General features: G+C 47.7%; 1 protein-coding gene across 1 annotated transcript in view; it reads right to left on the minus strand.

Moving 5' to 3' along the window:
* Nucleotides 1-20,258, minus strand: part of LOC144783951 (uncharacterized) — a 266,569-nt gene that overhangs the window by 44,116 nt on the left and 202,195 nt on the right. Inside the window, exons 44-47 of the mRNA XM_078662679.1 lie at nt 9,796-9,963; nt 7,420-7,625; nt 6,644-6,747; nt 2,875-2,993 (exon numbers count right to left, since the gene is read on the minus strand). Coding sequence (XP_078518805.1) covers nt 2,875-2,993; nt 6,644-6,747; nt 7,420-7,625; nt 9,796-9,963 — 597 coding nt within the window. The remainder of the gene's footprint in view (nt 1-2,874; nt 2,994-6,643; nt 6,748-7,419; nt 7,626-9,795; nt 9,964-20,258) is intronic.

The following is a 20,258-nucleotide window of genomic DNA, read 5'->3' on the forward strand; positions in this document are numbered from 1 at the left end:
AATTTGTTGACAATATTGTATCTAATGTCCTGCTGATTTTTGTATAAAACGTTTATCATGCAATTACATTTTTATGATCTTATATCTTAATAAATACGGCCGGGGGGTTTCGCGACCCCCCGCCTTCCAAAAGTTAACCATGTTTCATGATCCTGTATCCTAAGTTTGGTGTGGTGAGTTGGGCGGCAGCCAGTCGCTGACCATGTTCCTTCATGACATAGCAAAAGTCGGAAACAAATTCTATTACACACAGTTGCGATGACTAACTAGAGTTATAATCTGGGATTCACGCCAGTGGCTGTCAGTAGCAGCCATACATAACATAAGTATCTAGTCATGGTACTTAATAGAAAGTCTTCACCCAAAATGACAATATTTTTGCAAACAATATTTAGGTCACAATTTCTATACCAGACAATATTTCTGCAAGTTAGATTTTTACATATAATTGTTGTCAAACGCCTTACTCTTGCTTTTGTGATGTGAGTAATTTGTGCTTACAATGTACAGCTTCATTGAGAGCTGATTTGGCCAAACCATTGCCAAGATCCACAATAGGCTTTGGGGTTCTATAATATAGGTATAATGCATCTATGGTCCTTGTGTGAAATGCGGAAGAAACCATACACTCATTAAAAGGCCATTTTATGAGTGTGATCCAGACTTCACTTTGTGAACCGGGACGATTGAGTCCAGAGTTATCTGACGGAATTGATCCCGATCAAAAAAACATGGTTATGTGATGTGATGGGATTTTATGTTAATGAATGCAAGACTTCTTCGTAGAGCATGCCAACACTGGTCTATGAGCAAGTAATTGTCCAACTCTCTTCTTTTTTTTTGAGTGGCAGAAGAAGCCAGGGCCTGGAAGATATGTTCATTACGTTTGTAAGAGGCTGTGGATAATCAATATATCTAATACTATTGAATCATGGATCAGATGCATTTTGAACGCACTTCTGTCAGAATTCTTGTGCCTGTGCCATTGTTATGAGTCAGAGGGAGCAACTGCCAGATAGATTCCTACTCAGCTTAATCATTTGAGAGCTTTCCTGAGTGTTCCACCACCAGACTCACTTTTTCCAGATGGTAATTCTTCCTGGTAAGGTTACATGAGACTTTGGATGCAGTAGTAGCCAAGCCTCATCCCCACCCTCACACAGAATTCCTGCCATGGAACGCCCACACCTCTCGCCTGCTCATAGACCTATTTGCTAGAAATCATTTGTGTGATTAAATCTGTTTACAGGTGTTGAACAAAAAGGTTCTTAAATAGAAGATTGAGGTACGCTCCTACTTGCAGAAATTGGACATATGTGGGACCATAGATTTAAGAATCTGAATTTGTATCAAAATGTAATATTGTGGAAGTCCACCAATGCAAAACTAGTGCAGTGTGTCAGTGATCAGACTTGAGTAGTGCGATACTGTGAAAGCAGCAAATGTACACTCTAGAGTTCCTCCAGCACTTGGGAGTACATTTTTTTTTTTTTGGATCTTGCTAAGAAATCCATGACGGGTACCGGGAATCTAGGAAAATTGAACAATTCCAGGAATGCTCACAATTGCAACCATGTGTATAACCCTGTATGCATAAATAGGATTCAACTTTTCATCTACCGTTTTATGGTCTGGTTTCACAGCACATATGTCGCCAGACAATTATGTGAGAATCACCAGGAGAGGGCTTTGGCTCCGCACTCATGTTGGGAGTCATGAGTACATGTTTGTGGGCAGACGTTTTGCACTTCGCCAAAAAAGTGTCCTCCACACAGCTGTGATCATTTGGTTTATTTATCCAGCTGTCTGACTTGACCTTTTAGGGGCACACACATGACAATGTAATGCTAATAAAGTGACATAGCTAACTAGAAAACGAATGGTGTTTTTTCAGGCTGCAGCGCAGATGGGAGGGGGGCAGTCATTCCTGCCGACCCAAATTCAATATTGAGTAACCCTGGGTGAAGCACTACGCTACGCTTGCGTTGTTTGCGAAGTTTGCGCAACTTCGCATTACGCGAGCTGCATGTAGCATAGTGCGAACACGCGTAGTGAAGCATAGCGTAGTGCAGCAGTCATTTTTTGCTTGTTCGCGGTCCTCAACGTCATGTTCGCGACCGTGAGCAAGCAAAAGGACATCCCGGCGAGATTCTCAACGCGGGGAGGTCAGGTTTCTCATTGCGAGTGGTTGCGCATGCTCGCGACTGCTCGCTATGAGAAACTACCAGTTCGCATTGAGAAAGCTGCCGCTCGAGTAAAAATCTACTTGAGCAGCAGAAAACTACAACTCGCACTGTGCAAGATGCCGTTTTCAATGATTGCACAGTGCCGGATGCTTGTTCGCACTGTGCAATCATTGAAAACGCATCTTGTACAGTGTGAACATGCTATTATGCAGCTCGCGTAGTGCTACGTGAAGTTCGCGTAGTGCGAAGTGCACTTCGTGTAGCGCTACTTCGCGAACTACGCCCACCCTTAAATTATTGAGGCGCGCACACGCCGCATCTAAACCGGAAGTGCACTTCCTGCCTTTGACACTGGTAACTTTGCATGCGTTTCCAACGAGTTTGTGGATATTCATCAACTTTTTAGGTGTAACTGCACAAAATGCCCATGCATATGACCCTGCAGTAAAACTCAGTCACAGATAATTCTGCCAATCCTGGCACCGTGAATCACGACTGGGATTATCTATGCGCTAAGGAGACATGTTGGCACTTAAGTGTACCTGGGAGTGCAAAGTGCTTTAAAATTAGGCAGTGTTTCTACATCTAAATGTTCAGTGATGCTAACAATCAGTTGAGAAAATCACACATTTAAAAACACGGTGTACATACCGAGAAAATCACACATTTAAAAACACGGTGTACATACCGGGTTGAAATTTTGATCCAGTGTGGTGAAATCATTATAAACGCAGTAGGCGCTGAATGGGCCAAAGTTCATATTGATCCATTGTGCGCCGCCATCACTATTTGTGGTGCAAGGGTTTCCTGTAGAAATAAAAACATAATAATATTTCATATTAACGAGGTCTGAAAGTACATTTTGGAATTAATTATCCCTCTGAACCCAAACCAGGACAGGCCTGTGTTTACATAGTGCCTTGGAACACCTGGTACCAGCAACCTAGTACCAATTGAAGAGTTAAGTGTGAACAGTAACAGGCAGAGCTGTAACACATCATCACAAGGTGAATCAGACTCTGGTCTGCGATGGAAAAGACGGATCCATGCGAATCCTGACCTGGACCACTAAACACAATATGAGACATTACCAATGGCAGAATATGTGCCACATAAAAAACAATAACCAAGTGTAGCCTTCTATGGTCAAGAAGAGATCACAACATTGTCACTGGAATGTTGCATGCCTTTGATCAAGAGTTGGGTGAACGTCAGGTATCACTTATAATTCAGAACCGTTCATAAACTCCTGATTGTATAAAGGTTTGAAACTTAGACCTCTTATCTTAATCAGAGCCAGAGTGGTACAAAAAATATATTTAGCAGGAAACTTCATCTGCAGGTGAAGTTGAGTAAAGTTCACAAAAGTTTTGAACATCACACAATTTTGCCATTGGAAATGTATTTCTGTACATGATGCTAGATGACACCCGGTATTTTTTGGTGTGCCACCACAGTATTGGATTTTTAATATGATGCTACCCTAATATTTAAAAAAACTACTGACTGCTAAAATATTGGCCAGAATAGATGTAGGGCCTCATTTACAATGATTTGGCGTAGGGCAACACCACAAGTCTTTGCTGCGCCTTCCTACACCAGATCGAAAGGGCAGGAATGCACCACATTTACGAGATATGGTGCATTCCTGTCCTTTCATCTAGTGGCGGTGCACAATTTGGTGCCTATCACCAATGCAGGCAACCATGCACCATGGTGCAAGAGTGTCTGCACTGTTGGCAGGGTTGTTTTTGAGCAGGAAGGTCACCTTGGATGGAGGTGTTTTCCACTTTCTATGTGTGCTGCAGAATGCCAGGTTTACAGATCCTTGTAAATCTGTGAGTGCATCAAAACCCATGGGTGTTGCGTGGGAATACCCACCCGCTACGGATGTATGATATTACAACAAATGCTTTTACATCGCATGCTTTTACAACGCGGTTTTTACAACGCATACCATTACAACGCATAGTGCTTTTAGGCGCTGGATAGTGAATTGTTTAATTTACTATTCCAAATCCAGTCCCCGTGGATAGTAGGGAAGGTGTTGGATAGTACATTAAACACATTCCCTATCCTAGAGCGCCCCCCAGCGCAATGCGTTGTAATGGTTTGCGTTGTAAAAGTTGCGGCGTAAAGGCACTGCGTGGTAAAAGTTGCGTTGTAAAGGTTGTTCACCACCCGCTACACCCACAGAACAACTGACACAGTGTAAGGCAACGCAGAGACTTGCGCTGTGTTGCCTTACACCATATCTACAAAGCCATGAAACGTCAAGCAAAGGGGCTTTGGGTGGCCTCGAAGATATGGATCTGACTCTGTGCAGCCAAGCATCATAAAAAGACACGCCGGCAGTGCAAGGGCCTTGTAAATAAGCCCCTTAGTATATACAACTCAACACATACATACCTTGACGATACACATATATCTGCAAGGTAGGTAGATGTGAAGTTAAGTATAGTAAACCTGTCGTAGAACATCAACATTCTGGCCACTATATTTGTATCGCCATATTTTTGCACTCAACATTCTGACTGTCAAATGTTTTTTCAGACCGGTAAACATGGCTTTCTGCAGTCTTCTATCAGGGTTGATCCTTATCTGTCTTTTGTCCAGAATGCATGGGAGCGAATGCTACTGACCCAGTTTAGATTAGTGTTTAATAGGTGGTTGCTACGTTTTCCACTAGGGAAATTCCGAACAACAGACATTTGTATTGGTCCATGTGATTGTTATTCTCCCCCAGACTCTGTTACACTTGTTTTTTTTCTGTAAGTATTACCTTTCCTCTATGAAGAGATATTTATTACTTCTGTTTCGGAGATTTAAGTTTGGCAAATGTAGAGTGCCACTGTGTTTTTCTGCAGCAGCTAGATGGTTATGATGGATATAAAGCAGTTGCCTGCTTTCTGAAATGCGTACTGCGCCTGAGAAAATACTTGTTGTTCCAGGGAGGTGATTTGCAATTATGAATTATAGGTCTGCTTGTTTTAACACTACTTATGCACCCACACTTATTTTTCTTATATAGTCTGCTTTTTCCAATTGAGGAAAATGTTTTTTTTTACTGTGTCTGTATTTCATTATATTTAATGTCTGCATTTTTCTTACAAAATTTGTTTTAGAGATTTTTTTTATATTGAACCAAGATTTCTCTTTTTTACTGGAAACAGATCTTACATGTAGTATATTGGACTTGTGGAGAAATGTAAACATTTTTTTAAAGAAACTAGTGGTTTCATTTATGTAATATAAATGTGGTTTTATGTATCTTTTATGATCTACTATTTTATGATCGAATAGAGACAAATTTGATTGATTGACTTAAAAACGGGTTTTCAGACTGGCAAACATGGCTTTCTTCAGAGACCCAAACTGTCTCAACATTATTTATTACTGTCACTGAGGAGTTAAACTGACACAAGGATAAACATGCGGAACAGTAGGGCTAAGATTGCAAGCCGAGTTGAGGAAGCGTTGTTTGACTTGAGACTTGGGTGCATTTTACTCATGTATTTCCAATTGTAAGATATGCTCACTTATGTAGAAATACTTTACCATGTATAATCATGTCTTACAACTGGAAATTCATAAGTAAGTCATGCCTAGGTCTGGAGTCAGACACAACTACTCACAGTAAATTCTTGTTAGATCAGGCCCGGATATTACGGGATAACTTGGATCTAAGGCTGGAATAGGACACACATACTCATGGAATAAGCTTGCAGGTAGATGCATCAAGCATTTTTGCGAGCGCAAACGGTGCGAATCGCAAAATTCGGTCGTTTGCGCCCGCAAAAATGGCATTTGAGATGCATCAAGGGTTCATGCACTCGCAATTTAAGAATTCGCAAAAAATTGCGAGTTCTCAAATTGCGATTCCATTTAAGGAATCGCAATTTGCGATTCCTTAAATGCAATGCATGAACCATTCCTAGATTGCGAATTCGCAATCTGGGGCCGCTATTTACCGCGAAGTCAAACTACGTGGTAAATAGCAAAAACTTAGAAATATGCACTTTAGTGCATTTTTCTAAGTTGATTGTTACACACATGTCCTTGGGACATGTGTGTGCTCAACACCAGTGAACATTACCATTTCAGGGGTGCAACAGGGTGTCCTTTGGACACCCTGGCACCCTTTGAAATTGCGGCACATTTGCGATTAGCTAATTGCTAATCGCAAATAAGGAATGACTCACCATTCATTCCTATGGGCCTTTAGGGTAATGCCATTCCTTATTTGCGATTAGCAATTAGCTAATCGCAAATTAGGAATCAGTAGGAATTGCAAATAATATTGCGATTCCTACATGCATCCCGTTTTGCAAGTCTTTAATAGCAAATCCTTAATATTTGCTATTAAGGACTCGCAATACATAACTTTGATGCATCTGGGCGTTGATCTTTAGCTCTAAGGGTGCCTTTAGCATGATCATCACCTTGGAAGACCTCACCTGTTTTCACCTTCAGCCATGCAAGGTGGGAGATGACAAAGTCTTTCACGCCAATTCTGCTCCCTTCAGACATTTGATTGTAGCTCTTGCCCAAGACCTCGATTCTGTTGTCCAATGAGTGAGAAAGGGGAAACAGTGAGATGGTTATTGTGAAAACAGCAAATGTATATATTCTATAGAATGTAATCTGTCCCTGGCTCTCCCAGGAACTGTCCAAACAATGCAATTCAGCAAGCGCGGAGGAGCGAAGATTCAATCATTCCGAACCCACATTCCTATTACATTTCAAATGCTTCTTTTCTAGCCCTGCATTACCACATGCTCTGCATCACATTCTTCTAGTTTTTCCACTGATTTTTTTCCACCACCCTCCTATAAAACTGGAGTAACTGGCTCCCGTTCCCGCAATTTCTGCACCACTGGTAACTGGACCTTGCAGGAGCATAGATATGTGTGGGACATGCATCAGCACATGGTCATACGTGTTCCTAAGCTACGCCTTCCTAACCCCACTTCTCTAGCCCATCTCCAGGAAGCCTAGCTTACAACAAAATCTAGTGTTTTAATGTCGATCAAGAACATAAGTTACACACTATTATGCCAGTTCCTACATCTTAGTAAATGTGGTTACATATGACTAAATTATAAATTTTTACGAGCGTACAACTGTTGTACATTTGAAAAATCCATGCTAAATTGTGACCTAGTGTTTGTTTTTACTACTTACAGCCAGACTCAATGCAGAAACATTCTGGAAGCGCTAGGCCATGACTTACATGCTTTGTAACGATGAGCAATCGATGTTTTCTGGGATCAGGTGCAGGGTTGTGGCACTTATGCTGGGATTCAGAATAGACAGACCACCTGAGAAAAACTGGCTCCAGTCATTAGGTGTGAAAGCTGCGAACCCTCCATGAACACCAGTGATGATCAGGTTCAACATTTCATCTCTGACCTGGATGTTCTTTACAGTTATCCCGTTCTGAAATGATAGAAATATATTAAAATGGATATTTTAGACCTAAGGCCAAAGTCAGTGACCAGAAAGCAGGGTAATGGAAAAGTTGCACATTCCAGATAAATAATTCCTACATTCTAAGCCAGGTAGATAGGTGGTTGAGGATATTTAGTTGAAGCTCCCTCCCTCTGCGATGCACGTCCATCAACTAAATGGATTTTGCAGTATAGAAAGACATTTGCCTACTTTCTCTTTGCTCCTAGACTTTTGCACATCACTGATTTCAAACATTTGTTTTAGCTTCTTTGGCACCAACAGGTATGGTCGCTCGCACTACACATTTAAATAATTCCAAATTCTATAAAACCAACCAAAAACAAAAGACGCGTATGCTAATTTTCTTTCAGAGATATTGCTATTATGTGATACATTATTTCTGTTATCTTAGTAGGTCATGCATTTTTTTTTAAATTGGAGATTCTATGAAAACTGGTTAAGGTTTCCTAGTCTTTCTCACTGATATGTATTCACCAAAATGCCTGAGGAGGTTGAAGTGACATCACACACCCTTAGACCCCTGGCATCATATAAATGACCTCTTCTCTCACTCTTATACCCTCTGTTCCCTAGAAATTTGCTAGTAACAGATGATGGCAAGGTCAGGAAGAGGAAAGTACAGAAAGTAAACAGGTCCCGAGCCCTCTTTTGGTTACTGCTATAGCCTTCATGACCCTCCTTAGGCCAGGGTAAGCAAGAGCAATGCAGTGTGACAAAGTCTGGGGTAGCAGCTAGTACTCTTAAGAATGCACTTTAAATCACAAAGGGATAGTTTAGAACAGAATATACAGGAAATTATGTTAAGTTGTGCATTTGCTATGTAGAAGTCTGTGAGCAGGATACATAGGAATGAGGAATTTACCACGCCCCTTAAATCCCGACGTTCGCAGAGTGAGTTAATTACTAAAGACTTCACATATTGGTATTATCTCATTGGTGATCTGGCCACATGTGTCACATCCTTGCTGAAGAGCACCCAGCCAAATTCGTTTTGATATGTGTAGACATACATAGGTGTTGAATACAAACGAGTAGCTGAGTAACAGAGGCGAATCAGGTTTTTCGCTCGTGTACCTCTTGACGAATGTGTGACTACAGAGGATGCCACCTCCGTTCTGACCATGAAGTTTTAGTTCCTTAGAGTTGGGGAACCACGATTACCTGCGTTGTCAAGGTAGAATTTACGTTCAAACAACTCTGCACTTTATACTTCCTTAGTGTAAGGAGTAGATAGGGATCCTCTTTTGCCCCGTCGAATGGCTATGGCATGCATGTGGGCAGATGCATGTTGGCTGAACACGGATGATGGGTTATTGCACCTACTTACCCTCCCCCCTGTTGGGTTTAGCTGTGCTTAATAAAGGTATTAACTTGGGTTTGCCTTAAGGTATTTTGAGTTTGTCTGGATCCCTTTTTGTCCAGTTAGCATGCATCAAGAACTCCCTTCGAATGAGGTTGTGTCGGCTTTGGTAGTACCATCTTGCAAGGGTGGAATGAGGTCGCCGATAATAAGCAAACCACAAGTAGTGAGTGATGCCGCCTCATCCAATCTAATTGCCACTATAGGATGAGAGATATGCCCTCATGATCCCAAGTGGGTGATTTTTCAGGACTTTTTTCGAAATGTACTTGGTAAGGGCTAAACAGGGCCTCATACCTTTGCCCATCACACTTTGAAAGCAGACAATATCCCTGGAACAAGCACTGGCAAAGTCAATAGGTCTTGCACGTGACATTATTGGCTTTAACAGCAATTGTTTTGTTTTATTTTTATACTAGATAACAGTTGTGCTTTCACATGTATTCACAGCAGCGATCTTGGAGGGGCTCCTATTTTTGGAGCTGTCAGTATGCAAGATCTAAAGGGAACAGTAGGAGAAGGAAAGAAAAGGGTTGCAAGAGTGAGGTGAAGTGGCATGTGAAAGGCGGACATGGAGAGGGAGAGTAAGAGGCATGAAGTGAGACATGTCATGAAAAGGGACAGAGGCACAGAGTTCAATGAGAGATGAAGCAAGGCAGGACCCGGAGAACTATCCAGAAGACCCACTTATGATAGTGTAGATGAGATACGCTCTTTCCATGCACAACAAAGAATACATAAATTAAGATAATACTTCAAAACGAAATCACACATTACCTGGCTGGCGATGTTGTTAATAGCCATGCCAAATGATTTAAGGCCACTTATTGACATGTTTCTCAAAGTGTTCATGACTACTGACATGATACCGTAGTTATTAACGTTGTCACCGGTAAGGCAGAAACCAGCCATCTGTGCAGCACTCAGAGAACTGAAATGTGCTAACTGCAAAGAGAAAAATCATTAGGTATAGTCTTGTTTGACCAGTGCTTAATTTGTAAAATATTTAGTGCCAGGGCTCTAGCCATGAGACCACAGCAGCTTGCACCACCCATCGCCATTGTCATTGCTGCCAAAACAACTTCTAACCATCTCTCTCGCATGTGAATGCGACTGTTCAGATTATTCCAGGTCCCCAAAGCTGAAGGAATGGCTGGGTAGGCAGGTATTAGTAATTTTAATGTATACTGTAGTCATAAACTAGTTGTTCTGATCATCTCTAAATGAGATGAGCAGCGCCACTATGTGGTAGACTGTTCTAGGTATGGTGTTGACAATTAGGTGCCGGTGCTGAGCACCGGAAAGCACCGGCTCAAATTAAGCACTGTGTGTGACAGAGCAATACCGTGAACTTCAAGCAAGTAGGGCACATGGTAAGGTTGCAGCACCCAATGTGTGTATACTAGGGCCGGGGGCACACCAGATTATTAGAAACCCACTATGTGATTTAATATATTTTGATAAAATTTGGACGGAGTCAGAAAAAAATATTTTCACTGGTAAAAAAAATAATTGGTGTATTTGGTGTTTAAATAAACAAATCTGTTAACGCACCTGATCTACCACAAATGTACAAATTGTGTGGTGCTCACACATCTGACCCCTTGAAGGACTTACACATGTGTCAGGGGATGTGCCATTTTTTTTTACCGCAAGTGCGCAGGAATAATGCAAATTACCAGAACGCGAGAGGCTTTTGTTCATGTCACTTTCGCTCAAAATTTGACACAAGAATGCATTTCACACTAAAATACAGAGCTAAATGAAGGATATGCTATAATACCCAATTTTGTAAAATTTCCCCCAAATTTTGCTTAATTATGTGAGAGCAAATTGCACTAATTCTTCCCAATCTCTACTGAAGATCCAATACTTACACGTCACCAATACGGATCACATTAAGATCCTCTATTTGTGTTCCGTGCAGCGGGTCTGGGGCAAATATCACTTGGGCCAGGTTATTTCAGTCCGTTTGTACCCAATTCAGTTACTGGGGGCTGTAAATGTGGACTTTCACAAATGAAAAGGGGGGGCCCTCGGCCCCCCCGCACGCATGGCGGCGCGGCGACCGCCTCACCTCCTCTCCCCTCGGGTCCTTCGACGGTGGGGGCGTGCCCTGGGGCGCGGCCCACCGCCGATTGGCCGGCGCCCCTCCTGACCCGGATTCAATGGACTGGTTCCGGGTCGGGGGGGGGCGGGCGATAGGAGGGGCCACCCGGCCCCTCGGGAATAAGAGGTGGGGAGCGCCCAGGAGACCCCCTTGTCCCTGGACGCTCCCTCGCTGAACGCTGTGCCCCGCGTTCGGGGCTTCTTTGTTTTTTAAACTTTTGTCTTCTTTATTCCAGGTTTCGGAGTTCGCGCGTTTTTCTCCTGGTTGGCGGTTCCGGAGCGGTGTAGATTCCCCTTCACTATCGGGGTGGCGTCGTGACTACTTTGGGGATCGCCGACGCGTGGAGCCAGCCGTCTCGTCACCAGCGTGGTCCGACGGGGAACTAACGGAGCCAGCTGCCGGTTGGGTCAGGAGCGCGGTACGGGCCGTTGCAAGGTCCCGGAAGGTAGTGTGCGGGTTACACAGGGACGGTGCATCGGTCGGCCGGTGCATTTCAGGTTATTCGGCCAACCGGTAGGGAAGGGAGCCGTGCGGAAGGAAACGGCGGGCTGAGAGGCATCCGCATAGATAGCGGGGCAGGAAAAACTGCGGATCAGGCCGGAGCGTGTTCGAACTACGGCGGCAGTTGGGAGATGCTTGTTCAGCAGCTGTTTCTGGAAATACCAGCAGTTTTCAGCCGCATTTACAATACGAAAGGTTTTTCCCGCTAATTTAGGGCTGAACGGAGAGGTCGTTTCATCAGACCTGAAGGGGGGATTGATTTCACTAAAAGCTAAGCAGGGTCAACCAGGGCAGGGCCTGGAGGGGAGACCCGAATTCAGTGGGGGCTTAGTTCCAAGGTGGTACAATATCGTGCAAGTTGGAATTTAATTGCGTGGTGAGCTTTAATTGTTGTGCTGAAGGGGGGAGTACAAGAAGCAGGGTTTTTTTAAGCAAGTGATATTGGACAACTGTTTTTTCTTTTCACTGTTTAATTAAACGTGTGCAACTGAAGGAAAGTACCTTAAGGCTTCATTACTATCCCGTTTTTTCTCATTGGAAATAATAGTGAATTGCTATTTTTAAACTGTTCTTCACGGCTGTCCTTGCCTTTCTATGTTAGTGATCGCTACCAACGGTAACAGTTATAAGAGGTTGTGTACTTTTCCTGCTTTATTACATGGTAGTAATACCTGTTTTCAATTCCAGGCAATCTTAACTACATTATTGGCACCTTTTACTCGCAGACAGGGCACACGACGTGTTGAGGGCTGTGACCACGGATCATCACCGCCGGCGAGTGCACGGGACTGGTCGGTAAGAGGGGTACGGGGGGCTAGCACTCATCGCTCCTGGTGACCGCCGGGTGGGTCTACATTAGGTTTACTCACCCCTTACATAAGCGGACAAGCCGCTAGTGTTGCGGTCGCCGTTGCATGGTGCTGAAAGCCCCCTGGTGACCCTCCATCTGAAAGGTACACACAGTTGAATTGTTGGGAACTACGTAGGCAGCGGGTAAGCATCATGCCAGGTCCAAGGGGTGGAAAGAGGGGGTCCAACATGGAGGCTATGATGCGGGCTATGATGCGGGAGATGAGCGACATTAGGCAACAGCTAGGACAAATTAAGGAGCGGGAAGCTCGGTTGGAGGACAGAGAGGGCGAGGCACCGGGCCCGTCCGGGAGACCGATCCGCAAGAGGGTGGCACCAGTGCCAAGAGGGGAATTTGTCACCCCGCAAGGGAAACCTAGGTCCAAAAGACCCAAGGAGGCGGTCCCCACCCCAGGCCCAGTGGATCCATTACCCGCCGCACCGCCCGCAGTGGTCCCACCCCCGCATGTGCCTCCACCCATTGCCCCTGTGGTGCCGGTGCCGGCAGGTCAACCAGTAGACGCTGGGTCTGCTCCCGCACCGGTGCCCACAATCCCGGGTACAGGCTGGCCACACCCGGCGCCCGCCCTGCCAGCTGTGCCAGGACCACTGGGCATAACCCCAGTGGTACCTGTTGTCCCGGGGGGTAATGTAGAGTCAATGCCACCCGAATTGTTGTCTCAGTTAACGGCCATGATGCCATGGCTCCAAAAAGGGGGAGCCTTCCCGAATTCTGCAGACCGTGCGGCAGAGGCGGCAAGGTTTGTAGAAAAAATCAGATCGGCACCGGTCGCCGACAGTGTTGCATTGCCAATTTCTTCTCCCCTTGCAGGTCCAAGTGTTCCCCAGCTGGACGGAGTACAAGGGCAGCCGCCCCCGGTGCCCGCACTTGGTAAGGAAGTGGCATTGCCGCTCTTGGGGGACGGTGTGATACCTTCCAGGAGCGAAAATCTAGCTCAGCATGTGTCTTTAGCTGTGAAAGAAATGATTTGGCCTGATAAATACGTGTACATTTATTCTTTATTATTGGATAATAGGGAAATGGAGCAGGCAAAAGCACTGAAAGAGTGGATGCTCCCAAGTGAATGGAGAGCGCAGTGTACTAGATTCAGGGTTGAGGAAAATCTCAATAATTGGATGCAAGCATGGGCTGTTTTCACTGCAGTTAAGGCTGAGCGTCCTCCAGATCTGCAGGCTGCATTGGCTTGCTACTCGAGCAGGATTGTGGGGTGGAGTCAACAGTATTCTGGGGAAGCATGGAAGGGTTATGATGTCAACTTTAGGAAGGCATTGGAATTCAATAGATCATTGCCATGGGACTCGGTAGATTCCATGGCTTGGCACAAACAGTTCTCTGACACTGCACCGCCCCCTCAGTTCGGTGCGGTCAAGGCATTCACTAGACCGCAGCAGCCCTTTCGGCCCCCCCCAACGAGTGAAATACCTGGGAAATTTAGGGCAGGTGGGCCAGAGAAGAAAGGGGTGTGCTGGGATTTTAATAGGCGTACCTGCGCAAGGGCCGCGTGTAAGTTTAGGCATGCATGTTCCTCCTGTGGGCACCCCTCTCATCCAGAAACTACCTGTAGGTCCAAGCAAGGTAACACAGGACAGAGGGGTAGGGGAAAGCCACTATAAGTCAGACAGGTTACGCCCCCCCACTCCAGTGGATGTGGTGGCAATGATTCCATTGTTGAACAGATACCCTGACCACAAAGCGGCCACCCTACTCCAGGAAGGTTTTTCTAAAGGTTTTAGGATCCCGGCCGGGGGATACACAGGCAGTGCGCACTGTAGAAATCAATTCTGTAGTAGGGGATCTCTGTGTATAGTCATAATCTAGTGAATAGTCCCGCCCATGTGCGTGGACCCCGGAGCAATCAAAAATAATCTCTTACAGTGTCAAAAAATGCAGAAAATGCATAGACACTTAAGAGAGAATTTAAAGACAGATAATGCAGCCAAAAGGCTACACTGTCCAGTACTTCAACTAGAAATTTCCACCATAAAATCCACAAAACAGCAAAGCCTGTACAGATTTCCCTTGCTTAACAGCAAAATCCCTCAGGAATGATAGAGAGAAGAACCTGGACAGACAAGCCCCATAGGCTGCCATTATGTGGCTTAATTAGGATACTGTGCCTTTAAGAGAACCTTCCAGAACCTTCTCTCAGTATCCCAGAATGCATAGCAGGTCCAACTTAGCCTCAGTTCTTTTTTCCGGCTCCTGCAAGCAGGACCCTGGAGCATTGAGCTCTCCCTTTCAAGGGTTTTTGTTAGTGTTTTACACTGATTTCGATTTTTGGTACTTTTAAAGTACTCTGGTGACTTTCTTTCTGTGTTTCTGCACTCTTTTTTGTCCAATAATGCCTGCATTATTCGACAAATGCCCTGAGTGCTCAAGAAAGAAGGCCAAGACAGACTCCCATGAGGTGTGTATTCTCTGCCTTCCCTCTTCCCACATCCCTGAGGAGTGTAGGATCTGCAGAAGCTTCTCTGGAAGGACCCTGAAGGAGAGGAAGAAGATCAGGCTTCAGGGCCTTGAGGAGAGAAAGCTGAAGGCACGAGGTGGGTCAGGAGGGGCTCCTTCTACCCATGCTGAGGCCTCTGGGGGGCTCCCCAGGGGCAGGAAGACCAGCCCGCGCCCAAGGTCTCCGTCTGGGTCAGTTGCGCTGACCACGACGTCGAGGGGACGGTCAACGGCCAGTTCCAGGTCTCCCCAGGGCTCTGGGTCGAGAAAACGTCGCCCGTCGACGTCGAGGAACGTGTTCCGGCCGCCGTCGAAGCCGGTGTCGATATCCTCGTCGTCGCTGTCGGCGTCGAGTGATCGACATCGGAGGGCCCGGCGTCGGCGCTCGCCGTCGAGGCGACACCGCCGTTCGCCGTCGAGGACATCGTCGTCGAGGGGATCCTCGTCGTCAAGGTCGCCGTCGAGACGTAAGGCATCTCCGGCGCCGAAGAGGTCGACGTCGAAGCATTCCAAAAGGCCGACGTCGAGACGGTCGAGGAGATCGACGTCGAGAAGGTCGGAGAGGTCGACGTCAAGAAGGTCCAAAGGGTCGCCGTCGAAGCGATCCAGGAAGTCGACGTCGAGACCGGCGAAGAGGTCGAGGTCGCCGTCGAGGCACCATCGCCCGTCGTCGAGGTTTCGTGGCTCGTCGATCTGGTCAGGGTCGACGTCGAGACGGAGACACGGTTCGACGTCGAGGAGTGTGATTCGGTCGACGCCGAGGGACCGTTCGACGTCGAGGGGACATCGGTCGTCGTCTGGACGCCGGTCTTCAGCGTCTGGAGGTCCTAAGGACAGGCCCAGGACTGTGGGGGGCTCCCCACTCTCTGGTAGAGGTGATGGCTCGCCGGGACCGGCGCATTCCGGGGTGGATACTCCAATGAAGCCGTCTACGCCTCCTCCGCGGCCGGCTGTGCCGAAGGGTCCTCCTCCGAAGGCCCCTACCCCGCCTCCGAAGCCGGCTCCGCGGGACCCGCGTCCGGTTGCTCCTCCACCCCCGATCCCACCGAGGGAGGTGTCGATGCCTAAGTTCCCGACGCCTCCGAAGAAGACTCCTAAGAAGCCTGGAGCTCCTGACCCTGGGAGGCCGAAGGAGCGTCCGAGGCCCAAGAGGTCGAGGTCTCGCTCGGGGAGACGGGACAAATCGAGGAGTGGCCGCGGATCTTCATCACGATCCAGGCATCATCACAAGAGACGTCGGTCCAGGTCACGTTCTCCTTCTGGGACCCGTTCCTACTCGCCCACGCTGTCCGATTCGCCGGAGACTAGGGTGTCTCCGATAGACGATATTAGCACATTTCAGGAGGTTCTCCTGCGTGGTGCGGCGAAGTTGGGCATTGAGGTTGAAGCGCCTACGGCTTCTACCTCGGTAATCTTCGAGACTTTACACAAGAGGCACTTGTCTCGCCCCCTGTTACCTCTGGTGCCGGGGCTCCTTGAGCCCGCCGAACAGCTATTCCTGACGCCGGCAACGGTGAAATCTGTCCCTTCCAGGATACTGAAAAAGTACAGGGCTCCGGACTCAGACCCAGCCTTCTTGAGGAAGGACCCGGTACCGGATTCAGTCATCGTGACTGCTGCTCGGAAGCTTCATGCCACCTCCCCTGCGTCCACGGTGCCTCCGGACAAGGAGAGCCGGTGGATCGATTCTGCTGGTCGCAAGGCGTGTGGGACATCCGCCTCGTCCATGAAGGCAGCCAGTGACTCGGCTTTGCTGGGACGTTACGACCGGTCCCTTTGGGACTCGATGGAGCAGTTCGCAGATCTCGTCCCTCGAGACCGCAAGGAGGACTTTGTGGAGATCGTCAAGGAGGGGATGTTGGTCTCTAATCAGGCCATCGGCGCCGCAGCAGACATATCGTTGCTGTCCGCGCACGGATATTGCCACGGGATTCACCAGAGACGCCATGCTTGGCTCAGGTTGACATCGTTGAAACCGGAGGCACAGCAACGCGTGGCGAATCTCCCGTTTTCCGGAGATACCCTCTTCGGGAAGCACGCGGATGATGAGATGGCCAGGATGAAGGCCGAAGCGGAGACCCTGACGGCAGTGGGCCTGGAAAAGCCCAAGGAAAAGAAACCCTTCCGACAGTACCAGCGTCGGTTTGGGGCGCAGGGTCGTGGAAGGGGGCAGTCTGCTGGTCAACATCAACAGCGGCAGCAGCAGCAGCAGTACAGGCAGCCCTTCCAGAAGCGGCAGGGTGGTAGAGGTCGTCAACAGTCCTCTACCGCGACCAAGGGCCCGGCGGGGTCCCGTCCCTGAGCTGTTACTTCCCCCTCGTCCGTTACCCGCTCCGGTGGGGGGAAGCGTTCAATTTTTTCTGGCAGAGTGGAGAAAAATTACTCAGGACAAGTGGGTGCTGAATATTGTTTGCAATGGATACAGTCTACGTTTCACCAGCCCTCCTCCATCGATTCCTCCCGTCAGCTCGCAGTATCAACTGCGCGAGCTTCAGACGGAGGCGGACGTTCTGCTAAGGAAAAGGGCGATCGAAGACGTACCTCTGTCTCAAAGAGGAAGAGGTCTGTACTCTCGGTTCTTTCTTGTCCGCAAGAAGGACAAAAACGAGTTCAGGCCCATTCTGGATTTGCGGCAGGCAAACAAGTGGATTCGCAGAGAAAAGTTTCGCATGCTGTCGTTGCATCAGATCTACCCTCAGCTGCAACGGGGAGACTGGATGTGTGCCATAGATCTACAGGACGCATACTTCCACGTGCCCATTGCATGCAAACACAGAAAATTTCTGCGCTTTCAAGTCGGCACCAATCACTATCAGTACACGGTGCTACCCTTCGGACTGAAGTCTGCACCCAGGACATTCTCAAAATGTATGGCAGTGGTAGCGGCACACCTGAGGAAGAACAAGGTGTTTGTCTACCCGTACCTGGACGATTGGTTGATCAAAGCCTCCTCCTTCTCGGAAGCCCGAGCACGCTTCCAGAAGACGTGCGTTCTCTTGAACAAGCTGGGGTTGCACATCAACATGTCCAAGTCGGTCCCGATTCCGGTGCAGTGCATCCAGTACTTGGGGGCCTCCATCAATACGCTGTCAGCAAGCGTGTCTCCTTCGGAAGAGCGACGTTTATCACTCGTTCGGAAGGCTCAGGCTCTCATGAAAACTCCGTCTACGACTGTGAGGACCGTGTCTTCTCTACTGGGATCGATGGCCTCTTGCATCTTTCTCACTCCTCACGCACGGCTACAGATGCGTCCTCTGCAGGAGTGCTTGGAGGATCAGTGGGACCAGAGGAGAGGTTCTTGGGACGACAGGATACGACTGTCTCTACATGCTCTTCAGTCTCTGAAGTGGTGGTGCTCGAAGGAGAATCTCCTCAGAGGCGTTCCCTTCCACAAGGACATTCCCACACAGACCATCGTGACGGATGCGTCTCTCCAAGGTTGGGGGGCGCATTCCGGAGATCTGCAAATTCAAGGGACGTGGTCCCCGACGGAGTCCACGTACCACATCAATTTCCTGGAACTGAGAGCTGTTCACTTGGCACTGAAGGCCTTTCATCCGTCCTTTCAGACCAACTCTCTGCTTGTTCAGACGGACAACACGACTACGATGTATTACCTCAACAAGCAGGGGGGCTCGAGATCGCGCACTCTGTCGCAGGAGGCGCAGGCGATCTGGCACTGGCTTCTGGCTCGAGGACTGTCGATAACGGCCACCCATCTGCCAGGTGTGCAGAATGTTCAGGCAGACGAACTGAGCAGAATCGTGCAGGAAAACCACGAATGGGTCATAAACGACGAAGTACTAGGAGAAGTCTTCGCAAGGTGGGGAACTCCCGACGTAGATCTGTTTGCCACCGCCGAAAACAGCAAATGCCGAGGCTTCGCCTCCAGGTACTACCAGCCAGGGACGCTGGGGAACGCGTTATGGATCAACTGGTCGAACAGCTTTCTGTACGCTTTTCCACCAATTCCCCTGATTCCGGCGGTTCTCATCAAGCTGTCTCAATCCAGGGCGAGAATGATTCTGATTGCCCCGGAATGGCCCAGACAGTGGTGGTTCACGGACCTGCTTCACCGATCTCTCCTTCCTCACATGAAGCTGCCGTGCAGGCCGGACCTTCTCACGAAGTTCGGGGGGCGGATGGTGCACCCCAACCTCTCGTCTTTGAGTTTGGCGGCATGGCTCCTGAAATAGTGCAATATGGCCATCTGAATCTCCCAGAGGATTGTATGGGCATACTGAAGGAGGCTAAGCGACCTTCCACTAGGACTTCCTATGCTTACAAGTGGAAGAGGTTTTGCATCTGGTGCAAGTCTAAGAACTATGACCCTACGTCATGCAAGGAAGATGTCATCCTTCCATATCTGCTTCATCTGGCGCAGTCGGGCCTTAATGTCCATTCCATTAAGGTTCATCTGGCTGCTTTGACTGCCTACAGGAAAGGCCCTTCACAGACTTCCTTTTTCCAGATCCCTGTGATCAAAGATTTTTTGGAAGGCTTGAAGAAAGTGTTCCCTCCTGTCAGGCTTCCTTCGCCTTCATGGGACTTGAATGTGGTGCTGTCCAGATTGATGAAGGAGCCTTTTGAACCCATTCATAAGGCTTCGTTGCAGCACCTGTCCTGGAAGGCGGCGTTCCTCGTGGCCATTACATCGGCCCGCAGGGTGAGTGAGATTCAGGCATTGTGTTGCCAAGAACCTTATACTGTATTTCATAATGCTAAAGTTGTTATGCGTACTCACCCTAAGTTTCTTCCCAAGGTTGTTTCTGATTTTCATATCAATCAGACTATCACTTTGCCTACGTTCTTTCAGAATCCTTCATCTCCGGCGGAAAGGTCTTTACATTCCCTGGATGTGCGGAGGGTGCTGAAGTTTTATCTTGATAAGACTAAAGATATTCGTAGGTCAGACCAATTGTTCGTCAATTATGGCTCAGTCAGGACAGGTCTTGCTACCTCTAAACAGTCCATCTCGAGGTGGATTGTGTCCTGCATACAGTTGTGTTACTACAAAGCTAATAAGACCTTAGGAGGTAAGCCTAAGGCTCATTCCACCAGGGGCAAAGCTGCTACGACAGCTATGCTCCGTAATGTTCCCATTGCAGAGATCTGCAAGGCGGCCACTTGGAAGTCGGTCCATACCTTTGCTAAGCATTACTGCCTGGACACTGATGCCAGGGCAGACGCTCAGGTTGGGCAGGCTTCGCTGCGGAATCTGTTCGCACAGTAGTGGCGTTATTTTATTCTCCACCGCCGCTTGGTGTGGGGATGGGCTTGCCATTCTATTCACTAGATTATGACTATACACAG

The sequence above is a fragment of the Lissotriton helveticus genome, chromosome 10 (genome assembly GCF_964261635.1).
Source record: "Lissotriton helveticus chromosome 10, aLisHel1.1, whole genome shotgun sequence".
Lineage (NCBI taxonomy): Eukaryota > Metazoa > Chordata > Amphibia > Caudata > Salamandridae > Lissotriton > Lissotriton helveticus.